The sequence below is a fragment of the Argopecten irradians genome, chromosome 1 (genome assembly GCF_041381155.1).
Source record: "Argopecten irradians isolate NY chromosome 1, Ai_NY, whole genome shotgun sequence".
NCBI lineage: Eukaryota > Metazoa > Mollusca > Bivalvia > Pectinida > Pectinidae > Argopecten > Argopecten irradians.
This window is the reverse complement of record NC_091134.1, coordinates 40911884-40931417: the sequence shown is the minus strand read 5'-3', so window position 1 is coordinate 40931417 and position 19534 is coordinate 40911884. Positions and strand designations below refer to the sequence as shown.

The following is a 19534-nucleotide window of genomic DNA, read 5'->3' as shown; positions in this document are numbered from 1 at the left end:
TTTCCACATGTTTTATAATAGGTTTGTTATATACATTTAAACCACAAAGTGTAAAAAAAGATCTAACAGTTAACGTTAAATCTGTTAGATAAGTAAAAAAATGATACGTAACCTGTTGTTCCGTTAACAACATGTCTTGATAAAGGATTTTTAGTTTTTGTCCGCATGTTTATTATTAAATATAGCAAGTAATGGCTTGTAATAATATTTCTTCGTCAAATTCCCAATATTACGGTTGGGTTGTGTAATGAAACTACGACGCAGCTTGACAGGGACCATTGACCAATCATAATTCATCTGTTACGCTGTGTATTCCAAAAATAGCCCTATCTCTAATCAGCTGTTTGCTATATCACTACGCTTCGTAAAACCCTCCGCACATAAAGTAGTTCTACGAGTTATACACCAGTTGCAGTACAGCAGACGTGACATTTCCTGAAGGGTATATTAGTAAATCAGTGTTTATATTACGGGTAAGAATATTTAAGTGACGGATGTTCAAAATAATGTGTAATTTCTATAACATACGGACAACGCGCATGAATAAATAGAAGGTCGAATGACAATCGATGTGCGTAAATTTTGCAGACTTGCACAACAGTGTGGACCGGTTAGACAGACTGACAGTTTCGCTTAAGCTTTTACTGGAGTAACACATATTTCGTCTTTTCTATTTCAGAAAATACGTTTTCTTGAAAGTATACTTGAAAACGGTGCTGTCACCATGGAATGTGCTAACCGTTTTCAAGGGTTGTGTTACGAACAAGTTGTCCGTCTGCATGAAGTGATGGAAGAAGTGGTTCCCATTCATGGTCGAGGAAACTTTCCAACAATGGACATTAAGCTCAAGGACTTGGTAAAGGTAGTTCGAGAAAAACTCCGAAATGAAGGGGTAAGTGTCAAAGATGTTCGTTTAAATGGGGGAGCTGCCAGCTACATTTTTGGCACAGACAATGTTCGCTCATACAACGATTTGGACCTCATTTTTGGGGTAGACTTGTCAAACCACAATGAGTTGCAGAAAATCAAAAATTGTGTCTTGGGATGTTTACTGGATTTTTTGCCAGATGGTGTCAACAAGGAGAAAATGAGCAGTTGTAGTCTGAAGGAAGCATATGTCCAAAAAATGGTGAAAGTTTGCAATGAACATGGTGACAGATGGAGTCTGATTTCCCTTTCGAATAACAAGGGAAAGAATGTGGAACTTAAGTTTGTGGATAAGATGAAGAGACAATTCGAGTTCAGTGTTGACTCGTTCCAGATCATTTTGGATAGTCTGTTGACGTTCTATGAAATATCTGCCACCCCCATGAGTGAAAACTTCTACCCAACAGTTGTTGCAGAGAGTGTTTACGGTGATTTCTGGGAGGCTTGGTACCACTTGAACAAAAAACTAATTTCTACAAGAAATCCAGAGGAAATCCGAGGAGGAGGACTGTTGAAGTATTGCAACTTGCTGACGAGGGGCTACACCCCTGTGGAAAATATTGATATTCGTGCCATGGAGAGATATATGTGTTCTCGGTTTTTCATTGATTTCAGTGATCTAAACCAGCAAAGACAAAAGCTAGAGTCATATCTAAATAACCACTTCAGTGGCGAAGAAGAACTCAAGCACGATTATCTGATGACTCTCTACAGAGTTGTCGATGAGAGTACAATCTGTCTGATGGGACACGAACGTCGTCAAACCTTGAACTTAATTCACCAACTTGCTTACCAGGTGATGATGGAGCAGGAACGTAGAGCACATATCAAGTTCCTGGAAATTCAACAGTTTGATCAGTTGAACAACTTAACGATTGATCAAGTGTTTTTTCATGGTCCCTATTCACCTAACAATGGGAATCAGTATTTCAACATATTACCATCTAGTAGTGTATTCCAAATCAACGGATCATCATCTTGCCCCTTGTGTCCAACATACATGCAGTGTTCATAGCAGCCATTCGTTGTCCCACATCCCTGGATTGAATGAGAAGATGCAAGGTGTAGCATGTGGGTGAATGTATGAAGATGGAATTTACCTTCCAACTGTTTATTATTAGGTGCAAGTGTAATAGTTCTGATGTTGTCACAGAATATGGTACACACAATATATCTCAACATGTTCCAGAATATATCACATTGCCATTGATAGTGGCTTTATTTTCATGTCAGGTGGAAATTATGTAAATTTTAATGTTCTGGCTCTGCTTAATTCAATTTATTGGATTTTTTCTTGTATGATATTGGATGCTTGAGTGTAATGAGGTGCATTCTAATTTGGAAAACTTCAGTTCTGAACATGAACATATGGAAACAAAGGTTGACAGAAATATGAGGATCAATATATGCATGAGTACATTAGGTTTTTGTTCATTATGGTGGAATCTATCTAGTTTTATTTTTTTCATTAGAAAATAACATTTCTTTCATATGACATATATACATTTTCTGTATATAAATATATTGTTAATATAATCTAAAGATTGTATTTGAAATATGTCTTGGATATTATATTATTGACATTCCGCATGATGTTTCAAAAAAATCAATTCATTATCACCTTTTGATAGCTGAGCAAAAAGTTTATCAACCAATTGTCACAGTGAAAGAAGTGCTTGATTTTGTAGATTTTAAAGAAAAAAAGGGATAAGAAACAATAATTATAGTGTTAATTTTTTTTTTTTTTTTAAACTCTCTTTATAGAAATGTAATATAGAGAAAAACACACTTATATCAAATGTCTATGTAAATTGAATTTAGTTACTCAATGCCATCAAAGTCCTTGAAGTAACTAGATAATGCATAGCTGTGTGAAGCCTGAACACACAGAGATTGTATCAGTATAAGTAATAGTTAAAGGGACTTGTGTATTGCTGTTATTTGACAGAACATGTATAAACTTAAAAGTTAGGCTTCATAAAATTCACAGATCATTTTTTCACAGTGGGCCAATTTAGAAAGATGACACCGTCTATAATATGCATATATAATTGAAATTATTATGCATACAATAAACATATCCAAGGCATATTTTGATTAACTTCAAGAAGGCAGCATACAAAGTTTCGGGCAAGACATACATTGTTAAAAGCCCCTGTCAATTAACATATATGATTCCATTTGAGAGATATTAAGATAGTAATTAGAATTAAATATTGATCTTTTTACAAGCTGCTGAACATGAGATAGATGAGAGATGTTACAAAGTATACGATTGCATTATAAGAGATTACATGTAAGCCAGCTAAGAGGCAATCCAATTTAATAAATAATCTGTGATATATTATTTTTGGAAGATCAATATGTTAGAGCTAATTAGCGCAAAGTATACATACCATATATGTGATTAAATTAGCTTGTATTCTTGGAATTCTACCTATATGCATATGTACATAAAAATGTACTATATAATAGATTAATTCATAAACAAAATAAGAAAATTATGAGAAATGAAGATGATGAAAAAAAATTAGACAAGTAATGTTACGGGATTTGTGCAAAAAAATCATTTTTTGTATGTATACATTATAAATGTTTGAGTTTTGGGTGATAATATAATGATCGAGTAATACAAAAACACAGCCCTTGTTGTATATTATTAGATTATTTTAAATGAAACAAAAAATTAGAAGAAAAAAGAAGAAAAAAACCAACAAAGACTTGGTGTATATTTTTCATCATAAATTAATTCTTACTGATATGAAATACAGTGCTTGAAGGATTCTACTTTCAATTTGTATGCTGAAGTTACATAATTTTGTGCTATATTTACCAAGTGCTCAAAATGAATGCGTCGCAATGATTATCTTTTTGAATTTGGCTTATAATTTTGTCTTTGCAGATATATAGTACTGTTTATCCAAAATCAGTTTGTGCAATTAACTTGTTAAATTCTATTGTTGTTTCAAATATCATTGAAATACATTTTCAATCAAATGATTTCATATTTACTTGTATTCAGATGTATAGTTACTGTTATATTTTGATTCCGATAATAAATTTTCAGAAATTACAATCCTTTTCAAGCATTGATTATTGTTAAGTGTTTTCATAAGTATTACGTAAAGTAATATAAGTCAATCATTCAGTATCTGAGTAGAAGTAGCATGTTGAAGAATTCTATTGTGCTGTTCTAGTGCATGTTCACTGGTGAAATGTAAAATTGGTGGAACTTATACATTTATATAGTCATCCGATTTGAGTTACATTCAGATTCATCTCAAAATTTGGTGCATGAATTACCGGTATGTTCAAATTATTTTTTGGTGCAATGTTTTCAAAAGCTGTCCTGGTGTTCACTTGTAATAGAAGAACTATAGTGCTGACAATTTGGTAAATTCCAGAGATCAAATAGAATGAAAAACAAAAACAACTAATTAAATAATCATAACAGTCTTCTGGATTTAAATCTGTAGTTATCATTCAAATCATACTGTAAATCATGACATATTCATGAGTTTTATAAATAGAAAGCTTGAAAAGAAAAATATTGAAATCTAATTTTGTAAAACATGACCTATCTAGTCATTCTGTCTTTGCATATTATATAGTGATCTGCTCTTGCAGGTACATAATATCAATTGTATCATAGTTTTTCCTGTTAAATGATGATCAATACCTACCAAAAAGAGCTGATAACTAATGATTATATGCAAATGCAGAATCAGGAAAACTAGGGCATTACCCTTCATGTTTGTTGAAATTCCTCTCTACATGATCATTGACCAAGGTTATTATTTGGTAGTTGCCTTAGCCTAGTTTTCTGGATATCATTTCCATCGACTAGATAAGCTAATGAATTAATTATACAATAACAGATCTAGAGTAAATAGCCACTGGCCATACTATGGCCAATATGACAAATACATGGTCACACCATGTAGTGTATAGTTATATATTAGAGCCAGGTGTGTGGAGGCTCCTGGCTGTACTGTTGCACTATACATAGTGCGAGCAGAATACCAGTAATGTACAGCTACTGTTTCACTGGCAAAACTGGTCTACATACAACTATCTCAAATACAAAAGGTCTGCAAGATTTATAGATTTCAAAATCAATTTTTAATTAAATAATTGAACATTCCTACATTTTGGTTACATTAAAAATATGTAAATTTCATTGACAGGTAGATAGAAAAAAAAAAGTGTATTTGGACAGCCCAGGTATACAGGAGTGGTAGTTGGGTATGTATTGGGACACCCCTGGTATACAGGAGGGAGTTGGGTGTGTATTGGGACATCCCTGGTATACAGTAGGGAGTGGGATGTGTATTGGGACATCCCTGGTATACAGGTGGGAGTGGGGTGTGTATTGGGACAGAGTGGGATGTGTATTGGGACATCCCTGGTATACAGGTGGGAGTGGGGTGTGTATTGGGACAGCCCTGATATACAGGAGTGGTAGTTGGGTGTGTATTGGGACAGCCCTGGTATACAGGAAGGAGTGGGATGTGTATTGGGACACCCCTGGTATACAGGAGGGAGTGGGGTGTGTATTGGGACATCTCTGGTATACAGGAGGGAGTGGGGTGTGTATTGGGACATCCCTGGTATACAGGAGGGAGTGGGTGTATTGGGACATCCCTGGTATACAGTAAGGAGTGGGATGTGTATTGGGACATCCCTGGTATACAGGTGGGAGTGGGGTGTGTATTGGGATATCCCTGGTATACAGGAGTGAGTGGGGTGTGTATTGGGACATCCCTGGTATACAGGAGGGAGTGGGTTGTGTATTGGGACATCTCTGGTATACAGGAGCGAGTGGGATGTGTATTGGGACATCCCTGGTATACAGGAGGGAGTGGGGTGTGTATTGGGACATCACTGGTATACAGGAGGGAGTGGGTTGTGTATTGGGACATCCCTGGTATACAGGAGGGAGTGGGGTGTGTATTGGGACATCCCTGGTATACAGGAGGGATCTAAAGTATTAAGGGCCAAAGAATCTGATCCTTAATCTATAACTTGTCTCCGATACCTAGTAGTTACAAACCTGAAAGGAACTGAAAGACAGTTTATGAAATTGAATATATGTTATGAAGTCAAAATGTCAGCACTAGTATTCTTCCTTTACAAAACCTGTGGCTCTGCATACACCTAATGCCAACTCTGTCCTAAAGGTTAACTGGATATTGATTATTGACAGAACTTGGTTTGGTAATATATATACACATACACTTTTCACAGTCTTAATCTAGCTGGAGAAGGTATGAAATATTTACATATTCACATGTTACCACTGAAACGTTCATAGATAGACCAACTTAACGAACAATTGGAGCAATGGTTTAAAGTGTTACAGTGAAACAGATCAACTTCAGAAACAAAAACTACAGTTTAAAATTGTTTCCAATAAAATCAGTTTAGGGACCAAAATTGGGTAACTGGATGTTGAAAGCGAAATGTTATGTAAAACATGCCATTTTGAAAGTTGTTCCATACTGCTCTTTGAAGTTTAAATCGGATTCACTTACATGTAATCTTTTGAGACTAATGATTTGTATATGAATTTTATGTGTTGAACTGTGATAATTCCAGCAATAGTAGTTATTGCTTCAATGTTTCATATGATCTGAGTGACTATGATATCTCTGCAATTTGATTTGTCCTATATTGATTGTTATATATGCTTGTCATCTTGTACAGACATATATCCATTATAAATATATGGCTTAGGTGACATGTTTCAGCCTCATTGAAATCTACAATAGAAAATTGTGTAGGAGGAAGCTGTCTTCACCATTAACATTATTTTTGGTTTTTATAAAATTCAGTTTTTCATTTGATAAAACGTACTAATCATAATTTTTCCTGCTGGTGGGAATGTTATGTGATGAATATCTAATACATGTGTATCATGTAAATTAAACATGTCTGTCCAGAGAAAATCATTTTTTACTGGAAAGTTTCATAGTATATATATATATATAGAGCAAGTCATGAGAAACAGGTGTGCTAGTATATGTTAAAAAATGCACACATGTGAATCTCAAACGACTTTTCTTGATCAATGGCAACTTAATTTTGTCAGTTTTCATATTAAGCTTAGCTTGAATCTTATTTCACATTACAGTAAAAATGAAATGTGAAAGCAATCTGCATCAAATTTATTTCAAATTATAATCATAACAAACATTTTCAGATCCATATATGCATGTGATACCTCTGGACCAGGAAATAATGAATTAGGTCCCTATAGATTTATTTTCTGTGTTAAAGTCACTGGTAGTCATATACCGTAGTAGAGACAGTTTTAGTGAAACCTATGAATGATGAAAGCAAATATCTGTAGGTTCATTCTGATGTCTATAATAGATAATAATCATGGTCTTATTTAATGGAGATTAGAAGTTATCTGTATTATTTCGATGGCATGTTGCATTGATTGTTAACTTTTGGCCAAAAGTTACTGTGTGTTTCACTGTCTGCATTTTTTTTTTTTTTTCCAGAGAGCTGGCCTCATGACCTATTTTCTGCCAAATTTTAGCTGAACTTGGTGTCTTCTCTTCTTGACAGCTGCCCATAAGTGTAATCTAAATAGTATCTCTATTTAGAATACTTGTTGGTTTTTCGGCCATCGAAAAGTTGATATCTACTTGTTGAGCAGGTGATTCAGAAGCACAAGAGAGTTTTTATCTATCTGGAACAGATAGGGTTCACGAATCGTATCACATGTTGATAATGCCTTATATAGCTCTACAATAATGATATGTTCCAGAGCTAATAGCACACAGCCTTCAACTTGGGTTAATAGAAAAAAACCTACTCTTGATGAGATTATAATTAATTCCATGTAGCTTTTAGTCAAAACCTGCTGAATATACCAAAATGATATTTAATTCAAAAGATAAGAATATCAAAATCAATTTATCATGCTGTGCATGTCATTTCTGTCAATTATAATCCTATAATGATAGAGTTTTAATTTTACATAATTAAAAGGCCCATTTGGCCCTGTAAAGTTCAGGCTATCCTCAATATTTGAAGAGAAGACACAAGTTGAGTCTACAAATGTCACATTTATATATCATTTTTTATGATAATTTTAATAGTCTATACATTTCTGTTAATTGTCTAGAAGAAATTGACCAATTTCATGTCATTTTCAGAAAACAAATATGTCTAGTCATGATAAAATGGGTAACTATATCTAAAAAAAATATAGCTATATTTCAATCAATGAACATGCTTGCTTATGTTATGCTGTGTTGTGTACTACAATTGGTCTGTTTTCATAATAATTCATTGCAAATATATGCTGTGTATTTGCTCCTTTACACAATGTAAGTCATTGTGAAGTACTGATTTCACATACTGTATGTAGTTTAGTATGTTCTGTACATACCTATATTGATTGTAAATTTTTCTTTTTTGATTTATATACCAACTGGTGTACACGTGTTGTATAGAATTTTGTTGTTCTTTTGTTTTGTTTATGCCTTAATTTTGTACAGATTTAGTTAAAAAAAACAACAACAAATAATTGCTCTAAAAAGGCTTTGTGTAGATTCTCTGTATGAAACACTTCATGAATAGCTTATAATTACATGTTATCTGCTTTTTCTGATGATTTTTGTTTATCCATAAAGTTATTTTTTTTTTAAATATTGAATTGTTTTTCATACAATTATTTTGTCTTGCAAATAGAGGAACTGCATATATTTTTCATGTAAGTCTTTGAAAACTTAGATGTCGTATTTGCTGTGTGCATGAACGTTCCATATTTTCATCATAAATTTATGATACCTTTGGCAAACATGTAAAATGGATCACCATATTATATGGTTGGTTTCAGGAAGTCTCGAAAAACAATTCAAGACATCAGAAAATGAATTTTTAAAATGTACACTTCCAAATTAAATGTACATGTATGCATTTCTTCAACACTGGCTGATTTTGGATGTCTCCTATTGATGATTATTCAATGTCTCATATTTAAGATTTTTCCTTAACTAATATTTTCACATACATCTGTAATTGTTTTTAAAACTTGCTATAAATAGGCTGCGTAGTTATTCAGTGTAGCATGAAGGCTATCATGTGGTATGTAGTTTGCACTAGGTGTTGGCATTAACATCTGGCTATATATATATATGTATACACAAATCAATAAGCTAGCTTGACTGTGTATTATATACTTAAAATTTAATATACATACTAGGTGACATGTTCAGTATGAAAAGATATGACTAGAGAGTTAGAAATGATTCTTTGAGGGAGCTTGTTTTCAATGATAACCAAATTACGCAATAACCTTGTTTCATTTTCAACTTACCCAAGTATTAAATTATTGAGAATGGTGGATAAGCAGATGGAATTACTTGAATTCAGTCGTTTTTTAAACTAACTGTCAAAGTTTTATATTGATAACATTCAAATAGTTCCTTGATTGTCAGTCTAGGACAAATTGGAGGTTTGGGTGTTATGCTTTATACACACACACAAAAAAATGTCAATGTAAATACATGTATCAGAATGAAAAGGAAAATAATTAGAAAGATCAAGTCAAGCTCCCTCAATTTATCATCCCAAGTACAGTGTGTTGTCTTGGTAACGGTTACTAAATTTTGAATTTAACTTTAAAGCCTACAATTAGTGTGTGATCAATGACAGAGGGAGACTTCAATGTTAACATTGCTGTGTATCATGAAAAGAAAGTGCCAATTTTGTTAAGGTTTCCTGTTCTGTTTAAGTTTTTTGCTTGAATGTCTTTCATTAAAAATTTGGATGCGATTTTAAAAGCATCATTTCATTGTTATTTTCTCAAAGCTATATGTATACACCATATATTTCTGTACGCTTTCAATGAATGAAAGATCATTAAAAGTTACTGTGCTAAAATGTTCAATTATCAGGGTTTACACATGTACAATATATAAGTAAAGAATGTTGTTGACATGAGATTGCAGAACTTCAGTTCCATTGTCAATATAAAACTCCAAGCCAAAGTTCTACACAATGTTAGCGAATGTTAGTGGAGTCATGATTATGTACACTGGCTATAGTCAGTGCAGAAAGTTGCAGATAAATGCTGACAATATCTGTCATGATTGTATATGTTCAGCAGCATATTATACCGTTGTAAACTTTTGTCTTGTACCTGTATATATCATATATATATGTGTATAAGCTGTGAATTCTTGTCCAGCACAGATTATTATTAATACATTGCAGACACCGAGTGTCCATATACAGAAATATTACTTTTTTGTTATTACTATATTATGGTATACTTGTATCATGTCTTTATGTACATGTAATATCATGCCATCTTATTGATAATGGTTATTATCACTGAAGATTTCTTCAGTGTTGGTATTTTGGAAGAATTCCAGAAATAAAATATTTTTGAATTATAGTCAATATTGGTGTCTAGTAGTTATTTTTTCTTCGTACTTAAAACATCCTGACTTCTGCTGTATACGACCTAAGATGTGTATTTGAAGTTTTTGCAGTATTAAATGCTTCGAAGTCCACAAGGAAAAAGTTGCTTAATCAACAAGTTGTGATCACTGAATCAAAGGGACTGATTTTTGTTTGAGTTCTATATAATCTAATTTGCATTTCCATTTGATTTTCTTTGCATTAAAGACTAAGATTAGATACTCGTGGTACCCTTCTTTAAGGGAAAACATGTTTACCATTACCATTAATCAACACATAGAAAATCTTTCAACAAATTAATATGAATATATATAAATAACCATGTTAATGAGGTTTGAACTATCATAATTATCCCTTTCGTTCATGGTCACTGGAATCTTGTCCTATCAATAATATTTTCATTATTGAATCAGTTCTGAAATTTCATGTTTCAAAGTCCGGCTGAATTGTAGCCTAAAGCTGGCACTTCACATGACTGATATGCAACGAAAAATGTTTTGCTTGTGTTGAAAACAGTTAAAATGTAACCCATATATGGTTCATAAACATAAACATGTTGTTGCAGTAGTACTGTTTGAACAAGAAATGACACAACACATTATCTGACTGTTTGTACTCCAGAATAAAAAGTTTGGAAACTTGAGAGCTGCGATGGCATTGACCATTAAAACAAAATTTGTAGTCACAACACTTTACTTTGAAATGGTTTCCAGATGTTTCTGTGTGCTGTTAACTCTTTCCCTGGCAGTGATGAAGAACACATTCAGAAAAAAAGTCAGTAGCAATGGATAGCCATGTAATGCTTCCGAGCCTTAAGAGGTCACAGAAGACAAGTTTCTTACGTTTTTATGGTCCCCTGGCATCCCCCTGGCAGCTGCCATTTCTATTTTGAAAATTGAAAATGACATATTTGCAACAGATTTGATCCATGGTCTTCCTCTTGCGACTTTGTGGAGCCTCACACTGGCTTCAGCGTGTTGTCCAAAAGTTTTATGAATTATCTATCCAAGGAAAAAATGCCAAAGTCTGATAGTATTTTGTGTCTGGATGTCGATGAATTCAGAAATGTAAAAAAATATTTGATTTTTGGAGCATTATCAGCATCAACGTATCTGCTAATACAATAAATAATGACATGATCACCTATCCTGCCTTAAATCATTCAGTAAAAGAGGAATTTGTTCATAAGTGAATATTTTTGGTTTAAAAATCAATCTTTTTGCTGTGTAATAATTTTTGTGCAGTGCACCTTATAGTTTAAATATAATGATCTCAGGTACTGACTGTTGGTTGGTAGTTTTTTCTCTGGGTACTCTGGCCTTTCTTCACTTTTTAAACCTGGAACATCCCCAAATGACTTTGGCTGTTAATAACATTTTTCAGAGACTTAATATTAATAAACCTGAATGTAGTCATTGTCGTAAACAAGAAATTATAAACAAAATTATCAGTGGCAAATAATTAGCAGCATTTATATCAATAATAAAGTGATAACGAGGGTGGCTATGAGGTGGTAATACTGTGAAAATAACAGAAAACATTACTAGAACAATGTGAACAGTGATTATATTGAAAGCAATCACCCCAAAATCATCACCGAGGAGGTCTGATCTAGAAACTCAGTTTTCTTCTTTATGGACTTAAGTAGTCTTATTTCTTATTTATTAAGTAAAATATATTCATACAGTGACATTTAAAGATCCTTTTGCGTGGGTAGTCTTCTAAAAGTTACCAATAGGTGAATTGATGTGAATCCTTAGATTAACCTTTTAGGATGTAAACCCTTAAATCGGTACATTTGTACCAAGATGTAGTATGATTGCTTTATTACATGAATTTAAATGTGAGTTAAACTTACCGTATATTAAAACAAGATGCAGTGTTTCAACTATTGGTAAAGCATGATGAGACATTGAAGTCTCCACATTTAGAGTAGAATAACAAATAAAACATACCGACCTATTATACCTTTCTAAAGGTGACAGCATTATCCTTTCAAAGTTTTTTAAGGTAGGTAACTAGGTAATCACAAACAACCAAGGGGATTCAGGGTCAGGCAGATGATTACAAATACATAACCTCCAGCTAATCTTAGGTTGGTAGGTAACCTCTAGTTACTCAAAGGAACCAAAAGCAAGCAGTTAATTCCAAGCAACCCAGGAACTCTGAGGAACAAAAAGCAAGCAGGTAACCCCTAGCAACCTAGGGACATTTGAGGAACCAAAAGAGAGCAGGTCACCCGAAGCAACTAGGTACTTTGAGGAACCAAAAGTGAGCAGGTAACCTCAAGAAACCCAGGGGCTGTGAGGTGCAAAAAGCAATCAGGTAACCCCAAGCAACCCAGGGACTCTGAGGAACAGAGAGAAAGCAGGTTACCACTAACCTCAAGAAACTCGGGGGCACAGAGGAACCAAAAGCAAGCAGGTAACCTTAAGAACCCAGGGATTCCAAGGAACTAAATGTCAGAAGGCAACCTCAAGCAACCCAAGGAAACTTATATCATAGTACAGGTAACCTAAAGAAACCTCAGGAAGCTCACAATGTCACACATTACTTCCATCTTATCTAAGGTTGGGCATGTGACCTCCTTACCTTTTCACATTCAATAAGATTTGTTATGGTAAGATGGGTACAACTGTGGATGATTTGGCTATTGTACTTTTGGTATCCTAACTTGTTAACACATGTGTGTAACATGTCCGCTGTGATATAAGTACAAGATGTCTTCCCAGTAGTATGGTATGTAGCTGTGAATGGGATTCCTGTGTTCTCTAGTCATCGGAAGGAATGCTGCCACATCCTGTACAGATTCTTGGTGTGATAAAAAGGTCAAAATTCCTCAAGGTCAAGCTAATTATTGCTAACGATTACCTATTCATTATCTGAGGAAGGCTGTGGACCAGCTAGGGCTACCCTATACACTGTCTAACAATCTTCAGCTTTTACTTTTTAAATCGGAAGCATGAATTTTCGTGAACAAGAGTCTGCAGGAACAGACTCTATATGTACATGAATGAGGACTATTGTAGACTGGGAGTTAAGGACTACTGTAGACTGGAGAGTTGGGGACTACTGTAGACTGGAAAGTTGGGGACTAATGTAGACTGGAGGGCTAGAGACTACTGTAGACTGGAGAGTTAGGGACTACTGTAGACTGGGAGGTAAGAACTGCTGTAGACTAGAGAGTTGAGGACTACTGTAGACTGGAATGTTGTGGACTATTGTAGACTTGAGAGTTAGGGACTACTGTAGACTTGAGGGCTAGAGGCTACTGTAGACTGGAGAGTTAGGGACTACTATAGACTGGAGAGTTAGGGACAACTGTAGACTGGAGAATTATGGACTACTCTAGACTGGAAATTTGGGGACTATTGTAGACTGGAGAGTTAGGGACAACTGTAGACTGGAGAGTTGGAGTCTACTGTAGACTGGAGGGTTGAGGACTTAGACTGGAGGGTTGAGGACTAATGTAGACTGGGAGGTAAGGACTACTGTAGACTAGAGAGTTAGGGACTTATGTAGACTGGAGAGTTAGGGACTAATGTAGACTGGAGAGGTAGGGACTACTATAGACTGGAGAATTATGGACTACTCTAGACTGGAAATTTGGGGACTATTGTAGACTGGAGAGTTAGGGACAACTGTAGACTGGAGAGTTGGAGTCTACTGTAGACTGGAGGGTTGAGGACTTAGACTGGAGGGTTGAGGACTAATGTAGACTGGGAGGTAAGGACTACTGTAGACTAGAGAGTTAGGGACTTATGTAGACTGGAGAGTTAGGGACTAATGTAGACTGGAGAGGTAGGGACTACTATAGACCGAAGAGTTAGGGACTACTGTAGACTAGGAGGTGAGGACTATTGTAAATTTGAGGGTTGGGGACTACTGTGGACTGGAGAGTTGGAGACTACTGTAGACTGGAGAGTTGGAGACTACTGTAGACTGGAGAGTTAGGGGCTACTGTAGACTGGAGAGTTAGGGACTATTGTAGACTGGAGGGTTGGGGACTACTGTAGACTGGAGAGTTGGGGACTACTGTAGTCTGGAGAGTTGGGGACTACTGTAGACTGGAGGGTTGGTGACTACTGTAGACTGGAGAGTTGGGGACTACTGTGGACTGGAGAGTTGGGGACTACTGTAGACTGGAGGGTTGGGGACTACTGTAGACTGGAGAGTTGGGGACTACTGTAGACTGGAGAGTTGGGGACTACTGTAGACTGGAGAGTTGGGGACTACTGTAGACTGGAGAGTTGGGGACTACTGTAGACTGGAGAGTTGGGGACTACTGTAGACTGGAGAGTTGGGGACTAATGTATACTGGAGAGTTGGGGACTACTGTGGACTGGAGAGTTGAGGACTACTGAAGACTGGATGGTTGGGGACTACTGAAGACTGGAGAGTTGGGGACTACTGTAGACTGGAGAGTTGGGGACTACTGTAGACTGGAGAGTTGATGACTACTGTAGACTGGAGAGTTGGGGACTACTGTAGACTGGAGTGTTGGGGACTACTGTAGACCGGAAGGTTTGGGACTATTGTAGACTGGAGAGTTGGGGACTACTGTAGACTGGAGAGTTGACTACTGTACTGTAGACTGGAGAGTTGGGGACTACTGTAGACTGGAGTGTTGGGGACTACTGTAGACCGGAAGGTTTGGGACTATTGTAGACTGGAGAGTTGGGGACTACTGTAGACTGGAGAGTTGGGGACTACTGTAGACTGGAGAGTTGGGGACTACTGTAGACTGGAGAGTTGATGACTACTGTAGACTGGAGGGTTGGGGACTACTGTAGACTGGAGAGTTGGGGACTACTGTAGACTGAAGAGTTGGGGATTACTGTAGACTGTAGACTAAATGGATTTGGACTACTTTAGCATGTGGTGTTGATGTCAAATGGAATATGTTAAATACCTTGGTAATCGTAATTTTTATTAATCATAAAAAGGAAAAGGGTTTACCTACATCAGTTCAGTTGGATATTCTTAAAATGAAATCCAGCAGATGATAGAGCTACAGGTTTACGACGCGCGCAAAAAAAAAATACTAAAAATACTTTTTAGTATTTTTTTTTTTTGCGCGCGTCGTACACCTGTGATAGAGCATACACAGGTGGGCTATATCAGATACACAAATATTGTTTATAAGATATTTATTCCAGGATAACACCTGATATGACTGCTCAGAGATGGCTAATAATCTATCATTAAGGTTATTGCCTCGATGAGGTTGGGTAGAATCCTACCTTCTGTCACAGGGTGATTCACCTGTGTACACCAGGTGACAACAGCAGATAGATTAGCTGAATATAACCTACAAGTCCATTAAAGAACAGATATTGTTACACTGATGGCAAGTGGCAAGTTCGCTGTTCAATGACCAGGTATCTGGCAGGTAAACTCTGATAGTCTGCCTTAACTATTAAAGTGTATGACCTTGACCTTTTTGTCAAACAAAATGTCAACAATTTCTCTAAGTGAGTAAACTATGACTATTGCAAACTAATGAACAACAACAGAGCAAGAACAAACATACAATGAGAGATGCAGTCCTCTTAGGCCTTTTCACTATATTCTGTATTTGCATATTACAGAGTTATGTGCCGTTGCAGTAGGTATTGATAGTGACGTCAATTGTGTTTGCAAGTGTCACGTTATACTTTTTGGAGAAAACAATGTGGATTGTGCGCACAAAAATAACGGACGTCACAATGAATACCTACCAGCAAGGGGGGTAATTCTGTAATATGCAAATACAGAATATAGGAATTTATGTAAAACTATATGTCTATTGTTCATCAAATTTATGTAACAGGATCATTGTGTAATCATTTGTATGTTAAATTGATACTATGTTGGGACATTTATATGTCACCACCTTGTTCAATAATGTATAGAGAGCAAAACGAATAACAGGAAAAGCACACATTTATTTCAAGGAATCGAACCAAGGTCCCCAGCTTGATGGTCAAGGATCAACCAACTAAAGAAACATAGCATGGTCCATTAATTTATTTATAGTGAATAAGCAAACACTACGAATAAACTGAATAAACCGCATTAATCCAATCTAGAGCATTCATCAAGAGTTTAAAGGTGATTGGTTCAAATCTCATTGTTTCGGACAAATGCCCTTCATTTTTTTCTCCATATGTAATACACATCTCCTTTACTTTATACATCACTCATAACATGATCAATTTATATACCAACATTTGTATCCTTGTTCACAGACAACAAAGTGTTGTAACCTGATCAAAGGTGGCCATATGCTCCTGTATCATCTCAGATGTTTCTTACAAGAAAATTTTGAAAGTTCTGTTTGATGTCGTATGTTTCCTTCGAGAAAATCTTGGAAGGCCAATACACATAAAGGTATTAATGTAGGAGCTTTTAGGTCAGGTATAGGTAAACACCACAGGTAAATACAGGTAAGGTATATGTTACATTATTGATTCCCTATACAGGTAAATATACCTGTTTCGTCAGTGGATATACATACTAAAATCCTTCAGATCTATACTGTATTGTTGTTGGGCTTTTACATATACGGCAGTAGTATATAAAAACAATGCAGTGCATTGATCAACAGAAATTATCTACATTTGATGGATACAATGGGTATTTAGTAAATTAGTATATATATACATGATACAGATTCACCCTGCTCTAGGTCTGTATATTTAAATGATTCAGGAAGCTTTAATCTACATAGTAAGATCGAACATCTATAAAGTATACATGTATCTGTATTCAGTACACAGTTCAATATGGCAGGGGTGTTGTGTGTAGAAATACATTTCTTTTTATGAAATGTAGGTTCAGTAAACTCCTTAAATTCATGATATTGAAATTGTATACTTTGAATCCCTAAGTAGATCCTTGACAAGCTTTTATTTACACATAAGATTTAAACTAAACCAACAATAAATCTACCACAATATTCCGGTTACTTAAATTGAGATTGTGGATTTCAATTGTAATACGTGTTAATACTTTATATCCATATGTAAATTTCATGTATGTCCTTTGATTTTAGTGAAACCAATTTGTACAACAGATGAAATTTCACACTGGACTGTGATAAACAAAACACCATAAATGTCCTCATGGCCTTGAAAGTAGGTCAAGGCTAATCAATTAAGCAAACAGACTACTATCCAGCCCTGACATAACACATGTTGTTTGGTACGGCTTTAATTAATTGGTTTTTAAAAAGAGGCTGTTTAAATTAAAATGTTAACACATTTTATCGCTACAAGTATATACTTATAATCAGCTTGAGAAAAGTATACAAGTGTACCACATTACAACGAAAGTGTCAAGGCCAGTTATTTCAACAATGTTAGTTGCCTTTCAGATATCAGAAGGAGGCAGATGTTTTAATATCATATTGACTGATTACATTTGAGTTCTTGAAAGCTTGTAAACCCACATTCTACTGGCTTAGGTGTGTTGGTATAAAGATATCTTTGGACAATGAAAAAAAACTTTCATTTTGACACTTTTAAGGTTTAAAGTTAATCTCGAAAATGTCTTGTATTGGAAATTGCGAAATTTAGTAACTGAGAAAGAAAGAGAATTTTTAAAGTAATTTAATATTGTTTAAATGTTTGGTAGACCTTCATCTCAATATGTCACAGCTCCGAACCTTTGTTTTAAAGATACTTATCAGGATTGTGTGTCAGGTTAATTAAGGCTATGTTGCTTTAATTTGCCATAATTATTCAGGACATAGAGTTTCTAAATAAGAAGCAGGATGAAAGAATTTGATTTATAGTGACAAAAAACAGTGAGCCTGGGTATTACGCAGTTATCGAGGCTAGTGTTAGATATATATGTCACAGCCGGTTAGTCCCAGATACATATATATATATGAACTGGTATGGAAAAGGAAGGAAAACTTTGTCATAACAATTCAAATTTTGTTTATGTACCCCTGCTCACATTTTCAAAAGCACAGGGATCTGAGATTTATAGATACACTCACATGTTATGAGTAGCATACTCTAAACCACTCCATTTCTGTGTACCATATATAATATTTCACGTCTTAAAGGCCCACTACCTTTCGTAATGACATTTAATTTTCATTATCGGAAAGTTAAACAAGATTATATACTTTTGTAGAGTCGCAAAAAATATTAGCTTAACATTAATATTATACTTATCATCACCTTCTAAACAATTCAATAAAAATAAATAAAATATTAATTTTCATAACGTGGGTCGTATTATGTTTCCATCCGTCGTCTTAATTACCAGTTGAAAAAAACTGTGCCAGACGGCAAAACAGCGAAATGAATCCTCACTCAATGTTGCATTTGTTTGTGATGTAATCCCATTTTCTGCCATCAATATTAATATTATTATGTTACTGTTGCTTTTAGAAACTAATAATTTTTGCTTCGGAAATGTAGCGGGCCTTTAATAATTTTTAACATATTAGATGTAATTTAACATAATGAATTTATCTTAACCATATCTTAACCACATACCAAGAGTGGCTGTCAGGTGGTTTACATGCTATCCTAACAGTGGCTGTATCTGGTGGTTTACATGCTATTCTAACAGTGGCTGTATCTGGTGGTTTACATGCAATCCTAACAGTGGCTGTATCTGGTGGTTTACATGCTATCCTAACAGTGGCTGTCAGGTGGTTTACATGCTATCCTAACAGTGGCTGTATCTGGTGGTTTACATGCTATCCTAACAGTGGCTGTATCTGGTGGTTTACATGCTATCCTAAGAGTGGCTGTCAGGTGGTTTACATGCTATCCTAACAGTGACTGTATCTAGTGGTTTACATGCTATACTAACAGTGGCTGTATCTGGTGGTTTTCATGCTATCCTAACAGTGGCTGTCAGGGGGTTTACATGCTATCCTAACAGTGGCTGTATCTGGTGGTTTACATGCTATCCTAACAGAGGCTGTATCTGGTGGTTTACATGCTATCCTAACAGTGGCTGTATCTGGTTGTTTACATGCTATCCTAACAGTGGCTGTATCTGGTGGTTTACATGCTATCCTAACAGTGGCTGTATCTGGTGGTTTACATGCTATCCTAACAGTGGCTGTATCTGGTGGTTTACATGCTATCCTAACAGTGGCTGTATCTGGTGGTTTACATGCTATCCTAACAGTGGCTGTATCTGGTGGTTTACA

At 35.4% G+C, this 19534-nt stretch overlaps 1 protein-coding gene across 1 annotated transcript; it reads left to right on the top strand.

Moving 5' to 3' along the window:
* The first annotated feature begins 540 nt into the window (after positions 1–540).
* LOC138327963 (terminal nucleotidyltransferase 5C-like) lies at positions 541–10350 on the top strand. Its single transcript, XM_069274480.1, has 2 exons — positions 541–5281; positions 5344–10350. Exon 1 carries the CDS (start codon positions 725–727, stop codon positions 1940–1942), a length of 1218 nt encoding a protein of 405 aa, XP_069130581.1. The 5' UTR covers positions 541–724; the 3' UTR covers positions 1943–5281; positions 5344–10350.
* The last annotated feature ends 9184 nt before the right edge of the window (positions 10351–19534 follow it).

Excerpts from the sequence above, each read along its gene's own strand:
- LOC138327963 (XM_069274480.1), top strand. The coding sequence starts at position 725 with ATGGAATGTGCTAACCGTTTTCAAGGGTTGTGTTACGAACAAGTTGTC.